At 39.7% G+C, this 25,226-nt stretch overlaps 1 protein-coding gene across 9 annotated transcripts in view; it reads left to right on the top strand.

Moving 5' to 3' along the window:
• The window catches only part of LOC139708513 (MAP/microtubule affinity-regulating kinase 3-like), a 124,169-nt gene that overhangs the window by 91,047 nt on the left and 7,896 nt on the right, over positions 1–25,226 (top strand). Inside the window, exons 8-15 of one of the 9 annotated variants that reach the window (XM_071620480.1) lie at positions 2,355–2,591; positions 5,817–5,936; positions 6,915–7,127; positions 9,159–9,261; positions 10,321–10,335; positions 19,457–19,662; positions 20,831–20,922; positions 23,924–24,016. In XM_071620480.1, the coding sequence (XP_071476581.1) occupies positions 2,355–2,591; positions 5,817–5,936; positions 6,915–7,127; positions 9,159–9,261; positions 10,321–10,335; positions 19,457–19,662; positions 20,831–20,922; positions 23,924–24,016 (1,079 nt within the window). Of the gene's footprint in view, positions 1–2,354; positions 2,592–5,816; positions 5,937–6,914; positions 7,128–9,155; positions 9,331–10,320; positions 10,336–19,456; positions 19,663–20,830; positions 20,923–23,923; positions 24,017–25,226 lie in introns of all 9 variants that reach the window. The other 8 variants (XM_071620466.1, XM_071620479.1, XM_071620460.1 and 5 more) reach the window with 8 other exon arrangements.

Raw genomic sequence — 25,226 nt, 5'->3', positions numbered from 1 at the left:
GCTGGGATCTTGCCTCCTCTGCCGCCCGTGTTGTCCCGTCTTATGTTGATTTTGTCACTGGAGGGATTGATTTGTGGAGTCAAACGCACTTTTATTCCGTTGGCCAATGGGCTAACGCTTTGGCCCTGCGATTGCCATTCTGTTTCTGAGCCTCGTGTAGTAACGTGACATTGATTCTGACCTCTTAAACTTTCAGATGAATCCAGAGGTGCTGATTTTTTTTTCTTTCAACATGATGAGAAATAAGTACCCACATTTAAACCTGATGATACCAAAAGTGTATATTTGGCAAACACTAACTTCAGTTCCAGCGTCTCTGACCCATTCGGTTCGCTCACAGGAAACACATGAATGAGCGACCATGATTTGGACACGAAAAGTGTCATCTGAAATTAAGTGTTCAAAGGTGAAATAAATCACAGATTTTGTGAATGTTGTAACACTGGTTGTCTGCTTGAGTTGAAATGAATCCTACATGCTGCATATAAAGTATTCAGCAATCCCATCATGCAGTTCATCTTCTAGTTACATATCTCCAGGCACAAGACTTCTGGTATGCACCATGAACTGCATTTGCATGGTTTGTTAACAGTTAATATCCTGCATCTTTGTGTATTCTCCTTGTTGTTGCCTCTCTTTTTTTTCCCCCCGACATCACTTACTCGACATATGGCTGCTTGGCTCAAGAAGGCCACTTCCCATATTTTCAGCGAAGATTCCCCTTTGTCGACCATCAAAAAAACCTCAGGGTCGCTGACAGTGTGTGGCTTCACACTGATGAAATGGAAGTGCGCTTGTCAGCCAGTATTAACAAACCGAGAAAATTGAAAGTAAAGTGCTGTGGACTTTGCCATCTTGTTTAAACTTTATACAGTATTGTAAAGTATTGAACGAAAGTGTTGCAAACATCGTGCCATTATTGCACATGTCGTCTCAAAAGATAAAACATCTTTGCTACAATTTGTTATGTGGTGTTTGAGATGTTAATTGTGGAAGAAAAAATGAATAAGTGGATGTATATGAACTTGATATGATCTCGCATAAATTCTCCATATTGTGTCATACAAACAAGACTTAAAATCATGCCAGTATGAACGTAACGTCTGCGTAAATGCTAATCATATGTTTTTGCATTACTGATTTCAAAGCAACATTGAGACAAGCAAATAGAGGTTTGATTGGGTTTACCCTCATTCATCATCTTCTATTTGATGAGCCATGCTTTGGATTGACTACTAACTATTTTTAGCAGTGCTTGTCATGAGAAGGTCAGCACTAATGCCGCGTATGACCTTTTACGGGTGCAGTTGTGGAATACATGTTCCATCTTCTTTAGAATGCCTTTTGTCGAATGAAAGATGACATGTAGACGCTGTTAGCCTGTTCCTGACGTTCAGATAAAATGATCTTGTATCTCTTTATGTATTTTAGTTCATGATGCATACCCACAAACAAACATGCATGGACACACTTAGTTAACAACAGTGTGATAGGGCAACTATGGTTCGCCACAAAATTAGATAGAATGGTGCGAACTTGTCTTTTGACTGAATTTCCACTCTGATATTTCAGTGTGTGCATTGTTCTCACTAGAGCACTGGGGCGTATTGAAGATGGGCAGATATGATAATAGAGGCTGTTGGTTTAGCTCAAGTGCTCGGCGTGCTAAGTGCAAGACTGGCCGGTCAAGAAGCATTGGCATGGAGATGGCGTGTGGCAGCGATTGATGCCATGTGGGCTCGGCCTTATTAGTGTCTGTGGTAGCATCCACAAGACCCAGTATATTGCAGTGATTCAGGATACTAGAGTAGCAGTGGGAGGTTGGGGGGGGGGGGGAGGCAGAAGAGGTAGGGGCAGAGAGGGGGGAGCTGTGCATAGTAATGAGCATAGCCATTGTGGCAAGGGAAATTGCGAAGGGGCTCCATGGAGTAAACATGTTATGGTTGATCACAAGTCCAAGTGGCTTTTTTACCCGGGATTTCCATTCACAATCACTTATTTGCTCTTGTCATTTTTTCTCCGAAACCGTGAAACATAAATAAGAAATAAGAATCGTTGGTCCAGAGAGGATATGTTTCATATCTTAGTATTGTGTTATTTATATCAAATTGGCTCAGAAATGAATGTGTTCATTGGTAAATAGCTTGGTTGCATTTCCATATGGAACTTGATGGTGGAATTCTATGTGAAGTATGCCAAATATGTGGGGTGATGACCTGGTCACCCATTTACAGCACACATCAAAGATATGCTCATTGTGTATTTCTTTGTCAGTTTATAATACATTATGCTCTGTTGATTTCATCACTTTTTTTCTTTTTTACTTTTTCTTAATCCAAATTTGCCCATTACAGGCAGAAAATCTACTACTGGACAAAGACCTGAACATCAAGATCGCAGATTTTGGCTTCAGCAACGAGTTCACGCCGGGAAACAAGCTGGACACCTTCTGCGGCAGTCCGCCGTACGCCGCGCCAGAACTGTTCCAGGGCAAGAAGTACGACGGTCCCGAGGTGGACGTCTGGAGCTTAGGGGTCATCCTGTACACGTTGGTCAGCGGGTCATTACCTTTCGATGGACAGAACCTGAAGGTGATTTGAGCTCAGCTGAAGATGGTGTCGATGCTAGATTGTGATGGTGACAGTGATAATTATGATGGTGATGGTATTGCTTGTGATGATGATGATGATGGTGGTGGTTAGTGTTGAAGGCAGTGACAGGTATGGGCATAATAACAGTGATAACTCCTAAGGTGATTAGAGCTGACATTTTGTTCAGCAGAAGATATTACGAGATAATTTTTTCTTTTCTTTTTCATGATGGTGGAATTTAATTTGTAAGCTGGAATGGAAAAAGATGTTATGGCTTTGTTGTGTTTTGTTGTGTCACAAGGTCCTAATGCAACAAGGTTGTACTAGAAAATGTATCAGATAAATTTGTAGTAAATACAACATTTGTACATCAGTCGAGATTGAAAGAGAAAGATGGCGGTCTAAACAACTATGAAGTTATCTGCTTTTCTACATATAAAAGATAATAACACCAACAACAAGGAACAACGGTGATTACAGCAATACAAGACATAGTAGCTGAATCAAGAGAAGGAGGACAAGGTTGTGTATACTGCGGCAAACCAGTGTCTAGACTGTCTACTGTAACGACAGAACATCCCGAGCAATATCGGCTGAAAATTATGTCACTGACGGTATGACATGACGTAGGGAGCCAATATTGTGAGGAAGCTGTGCGTGATGCAGCTGGTTCCCAAATGCAGCTGCCATGTTCTTGGAAGCTGGAGAAAAAAAGGGGGGGGGAAGGCCCTGATGTATTGAGCAGGGTTCCCGCTTAGCGTATGGACCCAAGCCCCCCGCAATTCTGGGACAGGAAATGAAGGTAATCAGTTGGGTGCAAGGGGTATTGATAGCCATCTCACACCAACATTCAGAGCAGGGGGGATTTCTTTTGAGATTGTCAAAAATTTTCTGATGAGGGGTGCTCAGCGGCACATGTGCGACAGACAGAGTCGTGCAGCTATCTAGGTGGAAAGACCGCAGAATGCAGACTGCACATTAGGGACGAGGAATACCACATAGTGCGTGTGACAGTGGATGGTGCAGGGTCGGCAGAAAGCGTGTTGTGAAAAATGTGCCATCGACGATGGCTCAGAATTCTGTGTCGTAATTACGGGTGGCGTTCGAAATGCCCTCATGCGGACTAATGCCGGGTGTTCTTGCTAATGTCAATTGGGAGATTTCTGAATATTGATTCACGTATAAAATTGATTCTGTCAATTTATCATATTGTATATTGATCTTGAATTTGAAATATTTGTAATACTCATTTTCTCTCACAGTCATGTGGACTCTTTTATATAGATAGCTAATACATAATTTAATAAGTAGATTGCATACATAAATGAACAAATAGATATGTCTATGAATAAAATGATGAATGTATAAATAAACCCTCTATCATCTACCTGCAACCTCATACATTTGGAATGTTTTAGTTGTTAGATCATGGTCTCTTTATGGCATAATAGCTTGTGTGTGTGTAAGAGTGTGTGTGTAAGGCGGGGGGGGGGGGGGGGGGGGGGGGGGGGGGGTAGTTACGGGTCAGGTTAGCAGCCTTTCATGTTAACCTGTTCCATATGGAAACCTGGTGGTCTGTGTATTAAGTCTATGGGAATTTCAGAATTTAGTATGGAATGGGTTAATTGCCCAACAGCAAGGGTGTGGTAACTTTGCACCACACCCTCAGGGTGAATCTAATGGACTAAGGTCTGCTGTCATCCCAACCCAACAGAAAGAAGCATTGTTCCGTGATGTCTTATATGTTTAGACATAATAATTACCATGATTACTATCATTGCCACCATAACTATATTGTAATTATTGTTCCTGCTACAACAGTTATGTATCTTATTGTTACTGTGACTGTAACTTTGATGTTTGGCATCATTGAGAGGTATTAATGTAATAAAGAGGTACATAGCCTCATTTAACATTACGTATTTATATGGAAGATAAAACAGAGAGACATCTGAAAAATTGACTTCTACTGCTTGATGTCTCATTTTCATCTTATTTTATTCTTTGTATTTAACTTCCTGTTGTTAAAAATGAGTTGTTGTTTTTTGTTGTTTTTTTTTTGTTTTTTGTCTTGAAAGGCAGTGAATAAGGTGGGAAATGTAGGCAGTTTGTTTCTAGAAGCTGAAACCTCCAGAATGGGCCTTGGTACATATCCTTCATCTCACTGCTGCCTGCCTCCCACACAAAGGAATTATCTGGCCAGTGTAGTCTTGATTAGTCATTAGAAGTGTTTTGTCATGTGAAATGCCCCCCCCCCCCCCCAAAAAAAAAAAAAAAAAAAAAAAATCATGTGAGACAGTCAGCAGAAGGGGAAAAAAGAAGAAAACATACATTTGCCTGATAAGGTCCTTCATATCTTACTGCATTTCCAGTCTGTAACATTGTCTGTTCATGACAAACATGAAGGTTGAACACTAATTTTAATCAGTGTCATTGAAAGTGTTTTGTTGTCCGGAAAGATAGTGAATAGGTGGGATATGTAGGTGGCGTAAGTGTTTCTAGAAGCTTGAACATCCAGAATGGACCTTGATACAACTTTCATCTCGCTGCTGCCTGACTCCCACACAAGGGAATTATCTGGCCAATGGAGTCTTAATTTTGCCATGTGAACCCCCCCCCCCCCCCCCCCAAAAAAAAAGGAACAAAAAAGTAATGTAAGATACAGCAGGAAAAAAAATGCATATCCCCAATAGAGACCTTGATATTTTACTGCATTTCAAGCCTGTAACATCCACTCTGACAGGTCATTTTGTGTGTTATCAGATCACATCAATCCTCATGTATTCCATGTTGTTGTTTCATCAGAGACAATTGGGAGTGAAATTTGACTGATTTTTTTTTTCTTTCGTTAAGATTGACAATATGAGGTGTGTGGTCAGCAAGTTCTGTTAGGCTGATTTCTACTTTTTCTCCGAGACAAATCTGAAATTTAGATACTCGAGTAGGTGTTGCCAACAGGTAATGACATTCCTTTCCCGTTCATGTTTACAGGAAACGTAGCGGCTGTAAACGTGATTTATGTAGACCTATGTGATCTGGATTTTGCATGCCATAGTGCTGCAAATGCTGAGTGAGAGAGAGAGAGAGGAAGAGCAAGAGAGTGAATGTCCCATTTCAAAGAGGTGCATGTAGATGAAAGGGGGTGAAGGTATTTTCTACCTGTTTTGTGAATGAGATTGAATTTTGCTCAATGCGTCTTGTCTCTTTGACTTCCCAAACTCGCAGGAGCTGAGGGAAAGAGTACTAAGAGGGAAATACCGCATCCCCTTCTACATGTCGACGGACTGCGAGAATCTACTCAAGCGGTTTCTCATGCTGAATCCTGCAAAGAGGGCAATGCTGGAGGTATTATGAAGCCGCAGATCTTCCAAACCACCCTCCTCCTCCTCCTCTGACTTTTCGAGATATGACTCTTCCTAAGTCTTTGACGTCTCTCCCTCTGACTCCTTTAGATCTGACTGACTCCTATGTCTGACTATTCTTTCTACACCTCTAGCTCTGACTTTGACGCCTTTGTGTGACTACCCTTCTGAGGACTCCTCTAGATCTTACTCTGACTCCTATGTCTTTGACTATTTTTCCTATGACTCCTGTAGCTCTGACTTTGACTCCTGTCTGTGACTACTCTTCCTACAACTCCTCTAGATCTGACTCTGACTCCTATGTCTTTGACTATTCTTCCTATGACACCTGTAGATCTGACTTTGACTCCTGTCTCAGACTACTCTTCCTATGTCGTTGACTCCTCTAATCTCTAATCTGACTCCTATTCCTGATATCTTTGACTAGTCTTCCTTGAGATCTGACTGACTCCTTATCTCTGACTATTCTTCCTGTGACTCCTCTAGATCAGACATTGACTCCTGTCTCAGACTACTCTTCCTAGGATTCCTCTAGATCAAACTCTGTAACAGTCCAAGACATCTATCACTCCAACCCTCCCTAAAAAACCTGCAAACCATATACTAGCAGATATGACAGATGCAATGTTCATATTATCTCTCCTTGTCTCTGTAAATGCATTCAAATGTCATTTTGTAGTGTTTGAAAGCATGATGTGATCATGAACATTTGTGCACAAAATGCAAGGAGAACTTGGAAGTCTGATGTTTGCCTAGTTGTTAAGAGCAAAGTGTTTTACATAAATGTGTACAATTTTCATTGTTACCCCTGGCAACATATTCTTCACAGCAACTTGGATCATGCAAGAGCCTCTGCTCCACTCCTTATCTCTTTTACAACGTTGGTAATTCTCGTGTCTAGTATTTAAAACTTCTGGCTGTGTAATAACCGTTGTGCACTCTTTACGTGGTAACCTCACAGACCATCATGAGAGACAAGTGGATGAACGCAGGCTTCGAGGACAACGAACTCAAGCCTCACCAGGACAATCAGGAGGACTTCCACGACGAGAGGCGGATAGAGGTGATGACCAGCATGGGCTTCAAGAGGAAGGACGTCGAGGACTCACTCAGGAATCACAAGTACGACGAGCACTACGCCACCTACTTGCTCCTCGGCAGGCGGCATAACGACGTAAGTTGCATTGGATGTTGAAATCTTCCTCGGATTCAGGGCAAAAAGGCAGCGGGTTCCTCACGTGGGTTCATACTGTATATGCCAAATATTTAGCAAGGTTTTCATTTTCGCAAGTCGGGTGCTATTCACAAATTTAAGACACACTAAAATATTTACTCTGTTCCCTGCAACAATGTGACGTGCACACATACATTTCTTCATTGAGTATTGTATTTCACGATCCCGAATTTATCCGCTCGGAAAATCTTCGGGAAGTCCCGATTTGCAAAAAAAAATAGATTCCCTAAATATATGGCGTATACAGTAATTGGATGGAGCATTTCATGCCGCCCACACTTGGCTCTTGAATTGTTTGATGAGGGGTGGGGTTGATTTGTGTTCCGATATCTTCTGCGAGAGTGATTATTAATGACTCTCGTCAAGTTTCGGTTTCTTTTTGTCTGACACACCATCTCATTCTGTGTACAAGTTATCTCTCTCTCAGTCTTGTCCTTAATCATCCCTATTGTCTGTCTGTCTGTCTGTCTGTCTGTCGCTTCCTCCTTCATCTATTTCTTCATTTTCTTGAATGCTGTCATAATTTGAAGACCGCGTGGGCCAGAACTTTCGGGAGCGTGATAATGTAAACCATTGCCAGAGGGGAACATTTGTCATCTTTTGCTGAAAAGAACGTGCTGAGGAGGAGGAGGAGGCGGCTGTAATCTGATTGTGAACAGGAACGACCACAATATATGCAGTGCAGAATTTAATGTTTCTCTTCTTCTTCTTCTCCTTCTTCTTCTTCTTCATCTTTTTTGCTCTCTCTCTCTCTAGCAGTCAATGTTTTTCCGCTCTTTTTCATTTCTTTGTCTGTAAAACATCCTGATATAGATCTCTCAAGACACCCCCCACTTTCTCACGTCATTACCTTAGCTAACTGATGAATTTCTTTCAGAGGTTTGTGGATGTGCCGTAATATGTAGCTTTGTGTCATCACTCGCTGCTGTCATCTCGCTCTAGGTATTTAATTTGCTGGAAATTTCCAACAATGGGAAGCCGGACAGACGTGCTCAACTCAGAATTGTTGGGTGTTGTTTTTTTTTTATTGTACCTTCTACAACAATGGGTTCTAATTAGAAAACAGCAAGTAAAATATGAGCAGTTTTCTAATATTCTGTTTCATTTTTCTTTGCTTTTTTGTTCTGGGGGGTAATTTGTTAGATATTTGTAAAGTTTTGTACTTTTTATCCAGGTTGCTGTACAAGTTGTTGGAAATAAGAGTCATTCTTTCTTTTTTAAGGATGCATTGTTTCAGACAGAATTAAGTGTGAATATGATCTGCATTATACATGTAATGATTCTTTGAAATTCATGATTGGTTTTCATAGTAAATGAAGGAGATGTGGAGATTTTTCCTTTTCTTTTTCTTTTCTTTTTTTGGAGGGGGGCAGGGAGATAGTGTAACTGTGGACCACTCCCAATTACACACATCGTGAGATTAGCATTTACCTCACAACTGCCTTTCTCAATTACTTTAAGAGGTGCAGTAGGACTGTGGATTACATAAGCTGCATGTGAAATAAATCCACATTGTATGGATGTTGGGTGGTCAACAGTACAAATGTACGGTATTGAATGAAATGACTAAGGTCTGTAGTTTCTCATAAAGTTTCCAATCCTTGGGTCAGCTATTAGGTTGTAAAGTTTCTCAGTGAAATGTTGTTGTTTTTGAGGCCCTCAGTAGTCATGTTTATATGAGGTATGATGATGTTTTAGCTTCACTGGAATGTTCAATCACAGATGAGGAAAAAATGATGTGTAACCAAAAGGCTATTCAGCAAGATCTCCTTGTTATTCCTTTTAAATCTGTTGTAAATGCGCTTGATGAGTGTTTGAAAAGACTTAATGCAATTGTTTGTGATCATGAAATGTCTTCAACACTAATTGTTCTATCTTTCTTCTTGTATGGGGTCCACATATCTCTCTCCTTACATTCCTTCCTTTTTTTTTCCGTTACCCCCCCCCCCCCCCACGATGCTCCCATAGCAGCAGACAGAAGACGCAGACTCGACGTCAGGCAGCTGTCTGTCACTGCCTCAGCGTACCGTCAGCGACCTGACCCCAGCCATCACCCAATCACCGTCCTCGCAGGGTAAGAAACAGCGCAGCATCCCATCCAATCAGAAAGAGAGACGCTTTAGTCATGGCGGGGAGAATTACGGTCAGTTTTGGCATGTCGTTTTACTTTGGAAAATCGTTTTCCACGTTATTTTCTTCCGTTCTGTTTTCACCCTAAATATTTGCATTTGTTACCGAAAAAGAACAATTGTATGTTACCGACCAAAGAAAAGACGGATGTGTTCACACCAAGCAAAATTCGCACCTTGGCTTGAAGGGCATGCAAGCTTTTCTTTAGTTTTTCGTTTTTCATTTTATGATAGCCCATTTATTTCTGTTTTTGCACGCATTGCTTATGCCGACCAGAAACTGATTGTGCGCGATATTGCTTGGAATTGGCAGCAAACGCCACTAACCACACCAGTTAAAGCAGCCAAACTGTGGGGAGTTATTGTGCTTTAATATTTACGCTATTTATCAATATTCCTGATGTTGTTTATCTTACACACGTGTAAACACAATAACTTTATGTCATTGACAAATACGGTTAACATCCAAATTTTGTTATCATTGCACATGCTCTACTCTGCATTTAAGACTCTTTCGTACGTAGGGAAATTTCATATTGTATGAGAGGTAATTCAATGACACTTTCTGTTCGTATCTGACATGTACTAGTCTGAATTTGACCACTTCTCCAGCCTAACCACACCACCTGTCTGTAAAGTTTAGCATTCAGGCAATATCGTTCACTATCAGTTTGTTCACCTCATCGTATGGAGCAAACAAAACAAAACAATACAAAACAACAAACAAACAGATGGTATCAAATATTACAACTATATCAATTACCATCTATGTATCCTCCCTGAGCGTATCTACTTATATGTATATATATATATTTATGGTCATTTATTTGTCTCTCTCCAATCTATATATTCATATGTATTGATCTTGTGGGGTCTGATGCAAGAATCAGGGGTGTTGAATGCAACCAATGTCGTCACTTAATGAGAACTTTTTCTCATCCACACTTGCATCTTCTGGTCTTTCTCTTTTCCATATATTTCATCTCATCCATTCTTTCTTCTAGTCGTCAGGAAACGAGGTAATCAAAACCCGGCCAAAAATTGTCGAAATCATATTTCTTTTTTCCTACTTCCAGTATTTTTTTTTTGTTTTTTAAATCTTCTCCTTCATATTGAAATTACAACAATCATTGCAATGATACTGCCTGCTTTTATTGTCTTAGATAGCCTTTCAGTGTATTGCTTGTATTACTTCTTTTTTTTTTTAATTAGCTCTTTGGTCTTTCTGTAGTTTCTCAAGCAGATATGTGTAGCCTGATTTATACTCCTCAAGTATACCTGTTTTAGTGTGTGTTTTGTGTGTGCGTGTGTATGTGTGTCATAATGTGTATGTCTTTCAGTCCAATCTGATTTACATATTTCTTCTCTAAAAAAAAAATCCTGAGCATAAACTGGTTGTTATATTTGGTGGTTGGAAACAAGACTAAATTGCATGATACCAATGATTATTTAATGTTTTACATTCTGTAGTAATACTAATCCAGTTGATATACCTGATTTATTTGCTTGTGATATACAGTGGTACATGCCTCTAATTAATGGGGGGGGGGGGGACAACTCAAGGACTAAACAATGATCATATAGCAGTCAAATTAGGAGAACTTAATTTCCTGTGATTGAAACTGAAGTAGTATATGGACAAAAACTAAATAGATAAATAGATAGATAAAATGTTGCATAAGTAGGTATCCACGTACCCCCCCCCCCCACATAAAATAAGATAGAATAAAAAATTGACATAAGTATTGAGACGGACTTCTTGTTTATCTGTTGATAAGACATGGGAAGATGATGATGCTCGTCAATTGTCTTTTTTTGTCTTAATCGATTATTAAAATGCCTCAGGAGAAAAACAAAGAATCAAACAAACAGATTATTGTCACAGCCCTTAAATAGCTCCATGATTGGATTCAAAGCCAAATATGCTCGTAACTTCCCATTTTCATGTGCTTGTAGAATAAATCTTCAATATCGAGATTCAAGTGGCTTAAAGCATGGAACACTGGTCCTGCAGATTTTTTTTTTTTTCAATAGAGCTGAATTTTCAGCATTTTCCCTAAAGAATGACATAATCTATTGTCATGCTCCAAATTGAAATGTATGCATTAATTCTGTTATGCTACAGTTACGATCAATTGCAATGTTTCTAAAACCCAAAATGTGAAAAGGCTGCCATTCTAAAAGATATGGTGTTCAGAAGTCAACCGTGAATTTCTATGTCTGGGTGCATATAGTGCGATCCCTAAAAACCACATGACCCGGATACCATTTGTGGAACTAGTGAAAACTGCTTGCAGTTATCAATTTTCTTTTCTTTTTTTTTGTGACAGAATTTTACAGTTCAGATGTCTTTCAATTTTTGAGAATGCTCAGTGAATTTCATAAATCCTTTTTTTTCCCCTTTCAAGGGTCTGAAGATTAATATGAAAGAAAAAATTTAAGCAAGAGTTTTATGCAAATGCTGCAGTGATGTGTGTTCAAATTAGTCAAGAGACATATTCATGCTAGTGTGACAACCTGAGAAAGTCATTTCCCATTTTCTGTAAATCTGACATCATGGGCTGTGCTTTTTGTCTCTTCATTCAAATATCGTACCAAAGAACTGCTATATCAAGCAAAAAAAAAAAAAAAATAGATTATCAAACTCATAATGTGATAAGTGTCATTGTAGAGTTACGTTATACTACTGTATAAGCTGTTATTTTCGCAAGGGTTTAATTTTCGTGAATTTCGCAAATCACAATTGGATGGCAACTTCAACGGCAAGCGAAAAATGTCACCATGCGCTCGGGTAATAGTGCATTTGAGATAGCGTCGGTGTCAATTCATGAAAACAACATCTCGCGAAAACATCCTGTGACCTCGTCATTCGCAAAAATAACAGCTTTTACAATACTGCATTCTTAACGCTCCCACATTGTTGTTAGCTTTTTTTTTTCTCGGTAGTAATAGAATGTAGAACAACATCCAATGATTTAGAACTACACGGTATGGTGAAGTGTGGGTTTAATGTGCTAAGATGGGAACTGACAGCTCCATGATGATTTCAGAAGGAACCATGTATCTATTTCATTCTGCCCCATTTCATGGGTTACACTAACCGTTGCACCAACTAAAATGCATGTCTGAATGGATAAAGAAATGCAGTGTTCAAATCAATATTAGTTGGCATAGCTCGTCTCCTATGTTACGTTGAGGTGCCTTTCCACATGACATTCAAGTTGACTGGGCGTAAAAGACCCATCAAACACAACGGTAGAAGTTTCTTCAAAATCAGATCAAAAATGAGAAAACCACGGAACGTTCAGGTTTTGCGTGTTCTCACTGAATAGTGATATTGGGTCACAGCCACATACGCAAATTAGCTGAGGTGATGATATCATCATCGTTCAAGTATCATATTGTAGAAGTGGAAATTTTCGCATGAGTCGTGTTGTCATGCTTTGCGGGATGAGATGAATTTTGCCTGTTATTAATTGAACAGAATCAAAATATGAAACAGTATGACATATAACAAGCAAAACATTTGTGTGCTTTTAATTTCACGCTAGTATCACGTTGTGCAAAATGCATGAAATTTTCTACACCGCAAAAAAAAGAATTCTTCTTCTCCAGTAGTGGTATTTACGTGAACCTATTATCATTTTTTTTTTTCTCTCTCTCTCTTTTTGGTTAATCTAGCAGCTATGGTCTTTGCATCATTTCTAGGTTTGGCATCACAGCAAAATTTAAATGAGAATACAAACTTTTTATCTCCATTTTACGTTGAGACATTGGGAGATATGTCCAATTAATGCATTATTACCTCATCAATATTGCATATGTGGTTGCTACTAATATCACTGTTTTGAAGAAGTTGAGGTGAATTTTAAAATCCCAGAACTTGTTTTTATGCCTTAGCCACGAAGTGGTGCCGGAGGCATTATTTAGTTTTATTTCAGTGGAACTTGTACTATTCTATTTGATTTTAGTCTTTTTGCTCATGCCAACTTGAACACTATGCGGAATTGCATGTTGACTCTAAGACTTTTCTCATCACGTATATAGTTACTCAAATCATGATTGTGGGTCCCTCGGCCATGCCCACACACGCTGGTTTGGCAATCATTCATCAACTAACACACGCCATGCATCCCATCTAAAAAGCCAAGTCTTTGACCGTTCACGCTCAAGTTTCTGCCGTGCAAATGCGTTTACCTCTTTTTGCTACCATGCTGATGCTTTGGTGATGGTTGAAATACAGTGATGGACCTCCATTTTAAAATGGAGGATTGAAGCAATTCAGAGAGGGGGAAAAAGCAGACAAACTAAAAATTGCTAAATGGCTCTGCTTTGAAAAGTGTTTTATTTGCCTGAAAAAAAGCCTGCATAACACCAGTGGAAATCTAACTCCAAATGGCCGTGATTCTCCCTTACTTGCGGGGCTAGGTACCCTTCATGCAGCTGCGTCGTCGCGCTAACAACTTTTTTTTTTAATTGTTATCATTGAAGTCTATTTATATTGTAGTAACATGTATCTTGTGAATTTTAGATAGTGAGTTTTGTATACAGCAGCTTTGAACATGTAACCATGATAGGTAGAATTATTGCAGGTAGGGTTTGTGTACCACTGTGTGATTTGTAATGCAGTGTCTGTTACTTCCCCCATTGTTGTTGTTTTTTTGTTTCCTGTCGCGTATCCCATTTTATGTCATATCCTGTACTTTCCTGATCGTGTTTGCAGCTCGTCCGGTCTATGTTATCTCTCCGACTCCTGCCAGTTATCCCCCATCCAGAATTTGCCATACTTTTGGGCAAAGTTGGTAGTCTTTTCATTACTTGTTTCGCCTGTGCGATTGTGCACGGGCCAGAAAGTGCAGCGACGTGCAAAAACAAATGAAAAAAAAAAATCAGCTGTGAGGGAGCCATTCCAGCAATGGGGGAAACACCCACACTTCAGTGTTGGCTTCGCCTGAGGTCTATATAAAGAAATTAGGAGATGATTTGATATGTTACAAATTCTGTCATGTGAGTGGTCTGTCACAGCATAAAGACAAAAAAAAAATATATATATATATATATATATGCTGAAATTTTTATCTGTAAAGGGAACAGGAGCCATAGCTGTGTGCATGCAGAAGCTCTCACATGCAAGATACATGGGGTCTAGAATATGAAGTGGCTCATTAAAACGACAAATGACAAATTGCAGCCACCAGTTATGTCAGCAGTTTTAAGGGATAGCTGTGAAACATGAGACTAGATGATAATATGAGTTAGGCAGTCCAAAAAAGAAAAAATTGAATTCAAAGAAGTATGTTTATTGCTTCAACTGATTGTTGTATTGTTGGTTTAAACTACCAGTAAGATATTCCACTACACTGCGAACAAAGTAGAAAGGTCACCATCTGACACTTTTTGGTTTTTCCATATGGGGGGGGGGGGGGGGGGGGGGGGTACACTGCCCAAGAGAATAAATGGTTCTTGATACAGCATGTTTTCTCTCTTGTCCCAGTCTGCAGAATAGATTTTACATGCAAGTGCAGCATCTACATTTCTCCTTAGTGTCCTCAAGTGTGTGGAGCTGTAGTTGATACTCCAACTTCTTTTTGTCTATCTTTTTATTTATTTTTTTAAATCTTATTACGCTGTACATGATGCAGCATGTCTGTGATTCTGATCTTTCTTTGTGTATTTAGTACTAGTGTGTGCAAGATTCCACTCCCATAAATTGTGAAGACATCATTGTCCCCCCCCCCCCCCCCCTTGATGATATTTGGATGATTAATTGTTCTCAAAAAGTGAGACATTGCTTGAAATAACTCCTGTAAGAAAGAAAGAAAAAATATATATGTATATATATATATATATATATATATTTATGATGAAGTGTAAAGTCTATTTTTCTTCTCTTTTACTTTTTTTTTGTCGTTTGTCAGTGGTATATATAAAGATGTATTTATACCACATAGCATGGCTATGTGTGTTCATTCATGTATGTCTTAACTTATATTTGCACGATCAAAGTAAGAATTTTGTGACAGAGTCAAACAGATAGATGGTGATTTTGTGTTGTCAATAGATTCTGTACCCCAGATATTATCAAGCCACATGCTTTAAAATCATTATTGCAAGGCAGATGGGGAGAAGAGAAAAAAATGCATGACTGGATGTGAAAATCAGTACACTGTTTTGATTCATTTTATTAATGCAATTCAGATAGTGACAAGTGAATGGAGGGGCGGTTGATCAAGCTTAAAGCAAATTTGAGTCTGTATTTAAAAAGTTTACCAGAAATTGAGTTTTTGTTGTGATTTTTTTTTTTGGGGGGGGGGGGGGGGGGGTGGGTGGGAGGAGTGTTATACAGTATAGGCACTGTGATATCCCAGTGGCCTGAATTTCATCTAAAGCACTAATCCATTTATCAATCTGGCTTGTCATGTAGACTTGAAGCTAACTTTGCATCCATACCAGTTATTTTTTTCTAGTATGTTTGTTAGTGAATTTGGTGACAGCAATACAAAATACCCATCCATCATTTGGAAGGGGCTACGTGTCGGGACAAGATGGGTGGCCTGATGCAGTCGTTCAGAGCTTCACAATCTGCCCACATATTACTGCTTCTCCATACGCTTTGGGTGAAGGCGGGAGCTATTTTTCTTCATCAAGTATGCATCAGTTTGCATGGCATGTCGCAGGAGGGATAGGAATCGGGATACAAGATCAATGCTTTGCAATGATATGTAATGTAGCATACTAAAAAACATAATGCCCAAAACATGCATTGTTTCTTTTGTTTCTTAGTTATACACAGTTGTTACAAAATAGATAAATGGTATTATGAAATAAATAATGATAAAAATGTATAAATGAATCAAGAACTATCACTTTCATATCAAATACAATGTATAGTTAATGCTAGTTTTCTGGGGCCTTTAGTGTAATTGTATTCAATTTTTAAAAGTTGGTTGATTTGGTCATATGTTTTTTCTTCTTTAATAATATGTAGATGAATCAAGAGCCATCACCTTTATATAAATACCATGTATACTGTATGCCAATTTTCTAGTCCCTTTCATGTTCCTGTATGTAATTTTTTTAAGCTGGTTGATTCGATCAAGTTTTTTTTCTTTTTATCTTCTAGGACCAATGTACTTTAAAACATAGATTTTAATGCATGGTTAATTTTTCCAAAAGAGTCAAATCCATCTGAATTGGGCTAATGAATGTCAGCCTCTTGATGTGCATCCATGCATGACCATTTCATATCAGAAGCAAAGGGGCTTTAACTTGTTGACAAATGTAAACCCAGTCGTCTTGGGCAATCATTGTGGGCTTGCACTAACCCCTTAGCAGTAGAGGAGAGAGAGCCATGCCTTGCATGCTGCAACCAACCTGACTCCCCTTAACTCGGCTCATTCTCCATTGGATCAGTGGTTGGTGGATGGCGAATCCGTCTACAGATAAAGGTGCAAGACAGATGCAGTGAGGTGGTACTGAAGCTCAAGAGCCGTGCAACCCCGGGTTGATGCGGTCCAAACGCATTACTCTTTATGTGGACATTGTTCATTTCCGTAAATGTTTTGGTCCCCTTGTGACCAGTTGTAAATGCAAAACCTTCCAGATGTAAATGAATCAAAATCCTGAAACCCAAACAACACCAAATGTGAAAGAACAAGAAAACCAAACAGTAATTTTCATGCAGACTACCAAATGGAAGCACCCAATGATAGTACAGTGTATCACTGTTTGAATCGTCAATGCTCAGTACCAACCACTGCATTTTGCTGCCTTTGTCTTTCAGCAGTTCTTTTCTAAAAGTTACATATGTAGTTCTTTCCAAATGTTAATTATGTCTTGACAACATGTTTTCAAGTCTGAAATACAAGTTGTGTTTTTGTTACGTTGAATTTGAAAGTGATTTCTTGTTCTACATTTGAATTTGATCATATTCATTATCAAGTCATTTTTAGCTTTTGATTTCATTTGTTTCATTTGCAATTCAAAGGAATATGTGCTTAAATTCAAATGTTGTTTCTTTTATCATGCTTTCAATTAATTTGTTCTAGAGGCAAATATGCATTACCCGTGGTTGGCTTTAGCCTTTTCAAATGTTGTTTTTTGCATTTTTAATTTAAAACCTGTGTTATTCATGTGATCTGTTTGATATAGGATTGCCTCTGTTTAAACAGTGTGACTCTTTTTGTCTCCTTACTTCTATAAAGTGAAATTTGAGTCACAGGAAGACCACTTATAAGGATGAAGATGATATGAAAATTAATCAAAAGAAGGAGGAAGAATTTGATTGAGACCTTTTTTTAATTTTTTGTTTTCCTGTATATAATGACATAATTTATACCAAACATTCTGCTATTGCTTTTTTTATTGTATGGTAAAAGCCATGCAAGGGATCTGGCACTCTGTTTGGGCGATTTCAGTCTTTGTCTTTTGATTCTAAAACGAAGGGTACGCATTAAACCACACGAAAACAGTTGTAATATGGAGTGCGAGTTGTAATATGGAGTGCGAGTAGCATTTAGGGGAAAAGGCATTAGTTTCAGAAAGGACTTTCAAAACTTGAACTTACAGAGGTACACATGCTCTTGCTGTATTGAATTGTTTAGTCTAAACTAAATGCATTCTGAGATGTAATGGACAATGAGTAAAAACTCTGAGGTGTAAATAGAGAGATAAGGAGATGAAACAGTGGAAAACTGGAGTTTTCATTCATTCTACTTAAGACATGTGACCAGCAAGCAGTATTTGGCTAGACGGCTTTGTCTTGCACCATAATTGGTATCTCTAAAAGAACATTAGGGAAGGAAGAATGTGAAGACATTGTAATAGGCCAAAGCAGTGTAAAGCAATCAATTTTATGGGTATTTTTTCCCAGATGACCTAGAAACAAGTATCTGTATTAAATCTGTTTCTTCAAAATACTCTTCAGCACTTGTAATCACTTTTGCATAGGCTAGAGCTTTCAGGTTTTTTGGGAATAATCTTTGCTGTAAAAATACACATATATGTGTATTGTATGAATGTATGTATAGTATCCAAAAGCTGGTGGTTTGTTTATGTAGTCATGTATGTAACATGAGGAAGAATGGAAGACTCCTTTTTGACAGAGGGTTCTGAAGTAAAGTAGAGAGACTGGAATAAGCGTTTCAGCATAGCCACAAATAGCTGCAAAATGATTCCACAAGTCAGTGGAAGATGCTGGGGAAATGTTCGGTGTTCTCAAGATCTAGTTTGTTCGCCAGTTAGTGCTAAAGAGAGCTCAATTCAAATTTAAATCGGCTTTTGATAGTAAATGGTGTGTGGGTCACTTCATTTGTATAATTGGCAACAAATGGTGTAAATGTTTCAGTGCTGCAAATTTCACTGTTACATCTCAGCGGTAGTCATTCGCATCAAATTAATCTCGACCCATAGTCGTATCTAGTTCTGTTGTGTGACAGTATGAGAATGATTACATGGCAGACGTGTGTCTCTTACAGCGAGTCTTCACACTAACCATCATCAAAAATTGACTTGACATGCTAAACATGCACTTCTCACTGAATGCAAACTTGTGGCTATACAATGCAGTCCATTTCGGTCTGGCAGCCTCGATATGTCTCACTGAAAATCTTAAAAAACCAAGTTTGGTCACACACAGCATCAAATTGGCAGAATTGAAATTGGTTGCCATGGATTTTTGTGTATCCTCTTTAAGCAAATGTTGTTAATAACAAGTGTCACTTGTGGGGATATCAACAAGAATATGACAAGGCATTATATAAAAATGACTGATAGAGTGACCAAGTTTTGCACTGGTTGTGGTAGATTTCCTGGAATTCACAGGTATTGATTTTTTGCAGTGTTATTTGTTGGAAGAGTATTTAAAAAAAATGGCTGGGAATGTGGTATTGAGCTTTGCCATTGCAGTGTGATGTGCATGTTTGGCCCAAGAATTAATGCAGGAGGGAGTGGTGATGCAAATGAGCTGTTTGTTAACCCAAAGCCAACCTGCATGTGCTGACACATGATGTAAAATATGTCAAGTCTTGCCAGTACTCCATGTGTCAGTGGAGCCTCAGGCCGAGTATAAACCATGCTGGACTAACTGTGTGTGGCGTTCTTGTGACTCCTGCCCCCCGACCCTTATTTTGACCCATACAGGGACCCACACGTACAAGCGTGTAGACAGTAGTCTAAAGGAGAACTTGGGCATTCCATACAGAGGGCGGTCCAGCGTCGGGCCCATCGGGTCATCCAAGGACAGCAGCGCCGGGATGTCCATTACCTCGGCCAACAACCCCAACCAGTCGGACATCCCAGATAGGAAAAAGACAACGCCAAAGAGCGGAAGTAAACTGCCAACCAAGGTTTGTTAACACAGGATGCAAATGGATTCTGTAGGGAGCTCCCTGAAAAAAAAACTAAGCGACAGAAGAAATTGAAGAAAGCCTTGAGTTGAGAATGATATACCCCTTTTAGTAACTCTCTGGTGAGGGCCAGGCCTGAGGTCAGTGATAAAATTTTGAGTTTATGAATGGCGCGGACCAAAATGGCCCATGTCAGGCTCGGGCTATTTCGGTGCTGCTGTATAGGCCAGCACCAGACGCGGACCTGGCACCAACCGAAGGGTCTGTGAACGATAGCAACACCAGGCTCTGACCCAAATTCCTTGCACGGTCAAAGGTCACAATTCCCTGGCCGTGCCTCCACTGTAACCCGCGTTCAGTTATCATGGCAGTTATCCCTTATGTGGCGGAGTTTGTGAATGGGTCATCATAAAAGAAGCGTGGCTCTGCTGTAAAAAGTGTACGCAACTTTTACTGCTTGGTGGGGGCTATTTTAACACGGGCCAGGAGTTGGCCAAAAATGCACGAGTTGCTGAAAGGGTTATGATACTGCCTAGTGAGGAGTTCATAAGTACTCCGCTGAAAGCTTTATTTGGAACCTCCCCGACTTTCAATGTGCCAAATGTTTCCAGTGTTGCATGTAAAGCCACCTGGATTAAGGTCGGGAATACACCCCAGGTGATGAAGCTGGTGTACATGAAGTGTCTTTTCAGAGAATGTATTCAGTGACAGAGTATGATGATATGATTTTAGAGCAAATTAATGGCAGAGTGCTCTAATTTGTTTTTCTTTGGTTTTGTGGGGTTTTTTTATTGATGTTCAGTTGCTGTCTACCCTCCAGTTCCATGAGTGATACACTAGCTTCACTTACTTTCTTTGGGTGTCTTAACTTTCGTATACACAGATGACATAATCATGGTTGATAACTTGTATCCTTTGATATTTTTAACATGATGAAATGCACATACAATTCAGATGAAGATGTATAGAGAAGTAGTTAGATCCAAAGTAAGAGAAGTTTGCATGCTTAATCACCCACCACAGGGAAGGTCCATGTTTAAATTTCAAGTCAGTTTTGCTACTTTTTACATCTTGCAATCAGACTTTCAGGTGGAATCCTTTGTTTGTTGGTCTAGACTTGCAAAAGAATTAGATGTTACCATTATTTTTTCCTTCAATATTTCAACAGCACAATCCCCCTGGGATGAATAGGAGAAACACGTACGTCGTAGGAGAACGAGACTTTCCGGGCTCGAGTAGACCGAATGGTAGCAGTGACAGGTATGTATCAGTCGGCGCCATAGACTCTTTTCTTTTCTTACTTTAGTAGAAACCAGTAATCCTTTCTTTAACTTTTCATATCCACATAAATCTGGTATTTACTATTTCTAATGTCCAAGGTCACTCTTTGTTCAGATGCTTTCGGTAGGATTGATCTGTCGTGATGCAGAGAGGACTCCACCAGTGAAGCAAGCCTGGCTCACCGCAAGCATTTTTAGATGGAAGTCCGGGGAAATTGTTCACATTTTCACGTCCTACAGTGGGTTGTGGAACTTTTTTTTTTGTGGCAAGGCCATGGTGAATGTAGGATTAAGGAGTTCTATCAGGGCAGATCTGTTATCAGCGTTGGTTCGACATCGACAAGCCGACTTCTTCAATGAAACACACACTGATGATCGTTCTCACAAGCTATACCTGTTTGTTGCTCACCAGATTGACATATAATATATATCTATGATTGTTTGTATATATATAATTGTATATATCTACCTATGTTTATGCACCCGGTGTGCTTTTGACGTCTTCACGTCCACTTTATGGCTACTGACACCAAGGTCAATTTATTTATTTTGTTATTTTTATTTTTCTAGTGGTACTTATGTATTTGTATGTGCTTGCTTGTCAGCCAGGAGATATATGGAGGGATATAACCTGTGTGAGTGGAAGTGAATGTTTGTGTGTATGTCAGTTTGTGGTTGTGTGTTCTGAGTGCATTTGTACTTGCCTTCTCAAATGGACCAAACTAGGAATACGTACCAGCGAAATGTGGACATCCCTTTCAAAGCTGGCCTGGCTCAGAATATATTTGAGATTCCCCGTAACAAATTGTATACAGCTTTATTACTGATGTCTATCTAAGTACACACGCAGACGAAGAATCTCAACTGGAGTTGACTGCTGGAGATGAACAATGTGCTTCAATGCACATATTCACTGACCGGTGCTCTTTGTGGTTTTCGAATGTACCCTGGTTGGCAGCAAATTAATCGGGCCACCCATGCAATCCCCGTGCTGCCAGGTTTTCAACATGCATTTAGGATTTGGATCATGTATCAAAATTTGGCTGAGGGTTTGGGCGGCAACAACCTATGTTCTATGCACACAGGAATCCAGGTACAAATGGATATATCCACATAGGAGAGGTCTGTTAAGTGTGTGTCTATGTGTAAGCACATGTTTTAATATCAGGAAAGGAAATTTCTGGTTGTGTAATTTGATAATATGCTGGTCAGTATTGTACATGTATGTTTGTGTGTGTGTGTGTGTGTGTGTGTGTGTGTGTGTCTGTGTCTGTATCTGTGTGTGTCTGTGTGTGTGTGTTTGTGTGTGTGTGACTGTGTGTGTGTATGTGTGATATTGACTTGTAAAGTACACACACAATCACAGTGTTGCTTGCTAATATACAACTCGGTGAGCTCACAACTCTGCATAGCAATTCCAAGTTGGGTCGTATAGGTCATAGTTTATGATGCATTCTTGGGGAAAATCACCTAGGCTTACCCAATTTTGTTGCCAGCACAGGGATTTATTGTTTATTTCATCCTCATTTTCACATTTCAGTTGTAGTCAGCAAGACGTATATATTTTCCACACCTTGAAACCAGAGAGGAAGTCTGTAATTGTGTATCTCCTCTGAAATTTCTGCAATACCCCTTTGTCTTTGAGCCAGTAACGAATAGACAGTTCGTCTTGTGTGCATTTTTTTCAAACACACACACAGTTTTGCATAGGTGGGACTATGATCTGCTGAGGCAAACAAATCCTGTTTTATGTACCCTCTTTGACAGCACTGCAACAAAACTTTAAAATCTCACATTAGCAACAGCAAATTTGTTGTATGGGCAGCTTTAATATGCATATACCTGGCATGTTCACTCAAAGTAGAAAGCTTGCCATCCCCAGCTTACCGTGCAGGCGCTAGCAGAGTTGTGAATCCACTGCACTATATATATATATATATATATCCTTGTGGTATAACAGTTCACCTTTGTCCATATACCCAGTTCTGTGTGCTGCCAATTATGTTTCAGTGGAGTAGAAATGTGTTGCACCCCGTGGAAGATGTGTAGGGGGAAGAAAAAAAAAAGCTGTCGAGGGGCAAGAATACAGAAGACTGTCATCCCAAAGTGTGGCGTGTGGTCCTTGTGTACAGGTGACATAGTAGAGATCATTCTGAAGCCAGTTTTTTATGTCATTGGTCGTAGAGGTCATATCCTTTTTGCAAACATCACAGAATTTTGCGTGGTTTAAGGATGTCTCCCAACATTGTGTATAAAATCTTCAAGTAGTACACATCAGAGCTAATGATAAAGACATGACAAACTATTGACCCAAAGTCACTTTAGTGAATGCTCCCCTTTCGTACGGAAAATAATGGTTTGAATTTTTCAGGGTCAAATGAATTCATAGGAATCTGTAGTGTTGTTTCCCCTCCATTATAAAGAAGTTTCCAGTTCTGTTATGCTGAGGAAAGGTCTGAATTACCTACCTGTCAAATATACCAGCTTATGAAAGGAATCTAATTTTCAGGGTTGCAAAAGAGACACACAAATTTGAAGCACATCCTAAAAGGACTGCCCTATATGAGGAAAGAAGCCAGGTTTTTGTTTGTGTTTTTGCTTTTCTGAACTGGTGATTCAAGGACCGTTGGTTTGATGTGTATATAGCGCAATCAAGGACGGCCTGTATTGCCACGCCTAAGGCTTCTAGATTTAGTCAGCCATCCCCTTACAGTTGGTATTATCTCCTATAGAACCAGTTCAGTTTGATCTCCCCTTATGTCAAACCCACAAACCCACATGCCACATCTTCATACCCTACCACCGCCACCACTTAGCCCCCTATACCCCCTCCCGCCTCCCCATTCCCATGGAGAAAGATTGAGGGGTGCAAAATGAGGTGAAGCCAAATGCAGGAGGAAGGAGGTAGCTAGGCACCACCCCTCTTGTGGTCGAAAGGGGTGAGTTTGGTCACGCTTATGATTTTACGTTTTCGCGTCCAGGTCGTCGAGACATCAGAAATCAGCGTCCACGTCCAGTCATCCGGTCAAAGGGGCGATGCTACCGCCCATAGATGACCCTAGTAATCGGCCCAGGTGAGCGCCCCTCTTTTGGTTTGCCCTCCAGGGTTCTCTCTCACGAGATGCATTCTATAGATCCTCTGTCTTGTCTCTGGTGTCTGTCTAACCTTTGGTCCTCTTCCAAATCTTCAAAATACAGTACCTGCTCTGTCAAATGGGGATGATGGTTTTTCCTACCAATGCAAATTGAAATGAGACTCTGTTTGATAATGAAGAAAATGAAAAGGAAAAAAGATGACGCATTGCTATGCCTTTGATACCACAAATGAGCTCAGTGAGACTGCTGAAGGGTAGAAAAGGTACATCTTTAGTCCAAAGCCCCTCCCCCTAAAAAAAAAAAGATAAATAAAAAGGTTCTAGAAAACAATCATCTAGAAATGCAGGGAATATGGTAGCATTCTCTCTTTCCGCCCTCATCCTATTCAATGTGCTTCATGGTTGCAGCTGTAGCTATATGGTTATCACGCACGTATGATGTTTCGCTTCAGGTTCATGTTGATACCTGTTTGTGAGTGTGCATTATTGGTGTGTTCCCGTTCCCCCATTCCCCCCATGGCTGTATTTTATTCTAGCTCTCACCCACTAGTCAACTCACGGACTTTGTCCAGTGGAAAACAGTGAAGTGGTGAGCTTCCACCTCCCTGCGTACTCATATGACGTTTACTTCATGCATCACCCAAGGGGAGAATCATATCCATTATTTCTGGCTTGTGCTTTACCATTGCATACGCCATATATTTTGCGGGGTATTTGTTCATGCGCATTCTGTGAGTCACATGCTATTGGTGAATTTTAAAAGCACAAAAATATTTTCTCTATTCCCGACATCATTGCAAAGTGCATACAAACTTTTCTCTGCGAATTGTAGTAATTTGTAGTAGTTTTGCAGTAATACAAATACAAAAGTGTGGGTGTGTGTATTTTCTTTAACATGTACAAGTTGTACATTGATAAGCCATGTGTCTCGGATAATGGGAAGCAATGATTATAGCCGAATATGCATGTATTGTGAGGGATTAGGTCTCTGCATAACTTTGATAAGTGATTGAAGGCGTTAAATATGTCATGCGTCGCAGGGAGGTGTGAAAAGCACACTCACTTGTAATGCCTGGTGTGATTTGGTCAAACCTTGTGGAATAACCCGTACTCATTCTTGCAATCAATGTGTTTGTGAACTGCACCGGAGGTATGCTCCCTCTCTCATGTCCTTGTGTGCCCTAATTAT

The sequence above is a fragment of the Diadema antillarum genome, unplaced genomic scaffold (assembly GCF_040938485.1).
Source record: "Diadema antillarum isolate AM-2024a unplaced genomic scaffold, OU_Dant_1.0 scf00000036, whole genome shotgun sequence".
Taxonomy (NCBI): Eukaryota; Metazoa; Echinodermata; class Echinoidea; order Diadematoida; family Diadematidae; genus Diadema; species Diadema antillarum.
The sequence above is the reverse complement of the archived record's forward strand: the minus strand, read 5'-3'. Positions and strand labels throughout refer to the sequence as shown.